Source organism: Bos grunniens, chromosome 15, assembly GCF_055505025.1.
Source record: "Bos grunniens cultivar Pamir isolate PY7600 chromosome 15, Bosgru_T2T1.0, whole genome shotgun sequence".
NCBI lineage: Eukaryota > Metazoa > Chordata > Mammalia > Artiodactyla > Bovidae > Bos > Bos grunniens.
In genome coordinates, this window is record NC_141179.1 from 78664169 (window position 1) to 78666859 (window position 2691).

Below are 2691 nucleotides of genomic sequence, written 5' to 3' on the forward strand. Positions count from 1 at the left end.
GTGCACACTTTCTGACTTGATTACTCACCTATCACCAAGTTAATTTTTGTTTGTACTGGATACTTCTCTATCCATTAGCTAAAGCACAAATTGGCGCCCCCCAAAAGTATTTTGAATATATTTTACAAAAACAGTGCTCCATAAAACACTGCCTGGGAAATTGTGTGCAAGATGGCTCTACAGTTGTGCCTGGAAGAATTTTATATCCTTTCTTAGCTTTAGACATAGAAAATAATTCATTTTGAGAAGAGCCCAGATTACACTGTAAAGGGTGCCCCTGGAATTGTGCAGCACTTGGTACTAATTTTGAAATGAGTCCTGTCTTTATGTCACTCTCATTTCTCAAAACTCATTCTTTTCTCATTGGTCATTATCTCTCACAATAATAGCTCTACCTTGCCTACAGTACTTTGGACTAAAACGTCATTAAAAAAATATTTGGTTGTTAGGACTTATTGTTTAGATATTTTAATTATTTGGCCTATTGGTTATACACTCTATATCTGAAGCTTTACAGAGAGTGCTTCTACTGAATACAGTAACTCAAAGTTTTTCCAGCCTCTGTGATTCTTTAAGTTGATTAACAATGCCCCTTTGGGGGCTTCCCTGGTGGTCCAGCAGTTAAGAATCCACCTGCCACTGCAGGGGATATGGATTCAATCTCTGATCCGGGAAGATCCCACATGCTGAGAAGCAACTAAACCCGTGTGCCACAACTACAAAAGCCCAGGCACCACGACTGCTGAAGCCCTCACACCTAAAGCCCGTGCTCTGAAATTAGAGAAGCAGCTGCAGTGAGAAGCCCAAGCACCTCAACTAGAGAGAAGCCCTCACTCACTGCTACCAGAGAAAGCCCGTGTGCATCAACAAAGACTCAGTGTAGCAAAAACAAAACAAAACAAAACAAAACACAAAAAAACCCTGAAAAAATAAAATTAAAAAGTAATAATTTTTTAAAAACAATGTCCCCTTGATTAGTAGTAATTTGTAGAAGCAAAGAAATTTCTAATTGAAGAACTTTAGTCATCATTTAATCAAATTGTGACATTTTATGAAAGATGAATCATTAAAGAGTCCAGAAAGCAAGGGGTGAATAATATCCTTAAAGTCATACCTTTTAACTTCAAAATCATTATCCTTTCTATTAGTCACACTTGTTCTTAAGATATGAATAGATTTTGTTTTATCTTGTCTACTCACAAAAATTGTTACCCAAGGTTACTCTTTGGCTCCAGAGCTTCTTCATGGCATTTTTCACCTCTGAGTTTCTGAGGGTGTAGATGAAAGGGTTTAATATGGGTGTTACCATGGTATAAAACACAGCCACTGCTTTATCAATAGGGAAGGTGATCGTGGGCCGAAGGTACGCAAATGTACAGGGTACAAAGAACAGGATCACTGCAGTAACATGGGAGGCGCAAGTGGAGAGCGCTCTCTGCTGTTCTGCAGTGTTGCCGCGTGTTCTTAGAGAGCAAAGGATGAGCACGTAGGAGGTGATAACAATGGAAAAGATGAGCATACACATCAGCCCACTGTTGGCAGCAACAAAAAGACCAAAGATGTGAGTGTCCATGCAGGAGAATTTCAGCAGAAGGAAAAGGTCACAGATGAAATGGTCAATGATGCTGGGGCCACAGTAGGGCAACCAGACTATAAAAAGAATTTGAATCAGAGCATGAAGAAATCCTCCAGCCCAGGCCATGGCCACCAGGAGGCCACACACTTGCCTGTTCATTGTGATGGCGTATGCAGGGGCTTGCAGATAGCCACAAAGCGGTCATAGGCCATCACCGTGAGCAAGATGATCTCAACTCCTCTGAAGAAATGCTCTGCAAAGAGCTGAGTCATATACCCACCGAAGGAGATGGTTTCTTTTGAGCACGTAAGTCAAATATCATTTGGGGTGCCATGGTAGAAGAGCAGCAGTGGTCTATGAAGGACGAGAAAGACAGGAATAAATACATGGGGGAACCTAAGGCTCTGCTAGTGGTGACTGTCACAATGATGAGTAGGTTGCCTGCCACAGTGAGAAAGTAGAGGAGGGTAAACAGAGCGAACAAGAGTTTCTGTACATCTGCGTTCTGTGTCAGGCCAAACAGGAGGAATTCCGTCACATTCTTCATTTGCTCCTTGAATCCAGTCTGGTGTTCAGATAACTGATTTCTCTGAGAATAGCACAGGGATCACAATTGTGAGGATCAATTTAGACCAATCTTAGTAAGTTTTCTCAGAATCATTTTTTGTAAGACTGATAAAAACATCAAGTAGATAAGCCCAAGACTTAAAGTTGGGCCATATTATTAGCCACAAAATGAACACATAACTGTCTTCTCTCTCTCACACACACACACTCCCACTCACCCACACATGCACATACACATTCATATACACAACCACAGTTTTATCACTGTTGACATTCAGTCATCTTTCTATAATTGTACATTGATGGGTATTCCCCCCAAAATGCTCATGTATTTTCTCCTGTAGGAAAAGAGGAATAAAAAGAGAACCCATACAAAGGAGCAGAGGCTTGAGTTCATGAGAATTTACTCCCTTGTTTCCCTTCTCTAGTCACTTGTGCTGATGAGGTTAAGCTGCAGAATTTATTATTCTTACTTTTAACTTGTTTCAGGGTGAATATAAAACATCGGGTAAATTCAACTCAAAATTAGGGGTAATGTAGTTGCACCT

The 2691-nt window shown here is 40.6% G+C and overlaps 1 protein-coding gene across 1 annotated transcript; it reads right to left on the reverse strand.

Moving 5' to 3' along the window:
- Positions 1-1192: 1192 nt before the first annotated feature.
- On the reverse strand, positions 1193-2174 carry LOC147358577 (olfactory receptor 4C5-like). The gene is given in 3 exon segments (XM_086338194.1): positions 1193-1746; positions 1749-1886; positions 1889-2174. Coding segments are annotated over 3 exon segments (927 nt in total). The 5' UTR covers positions 2124-2174.
- Positions 2175-2691: the final 517 nt, after the last annotated feature.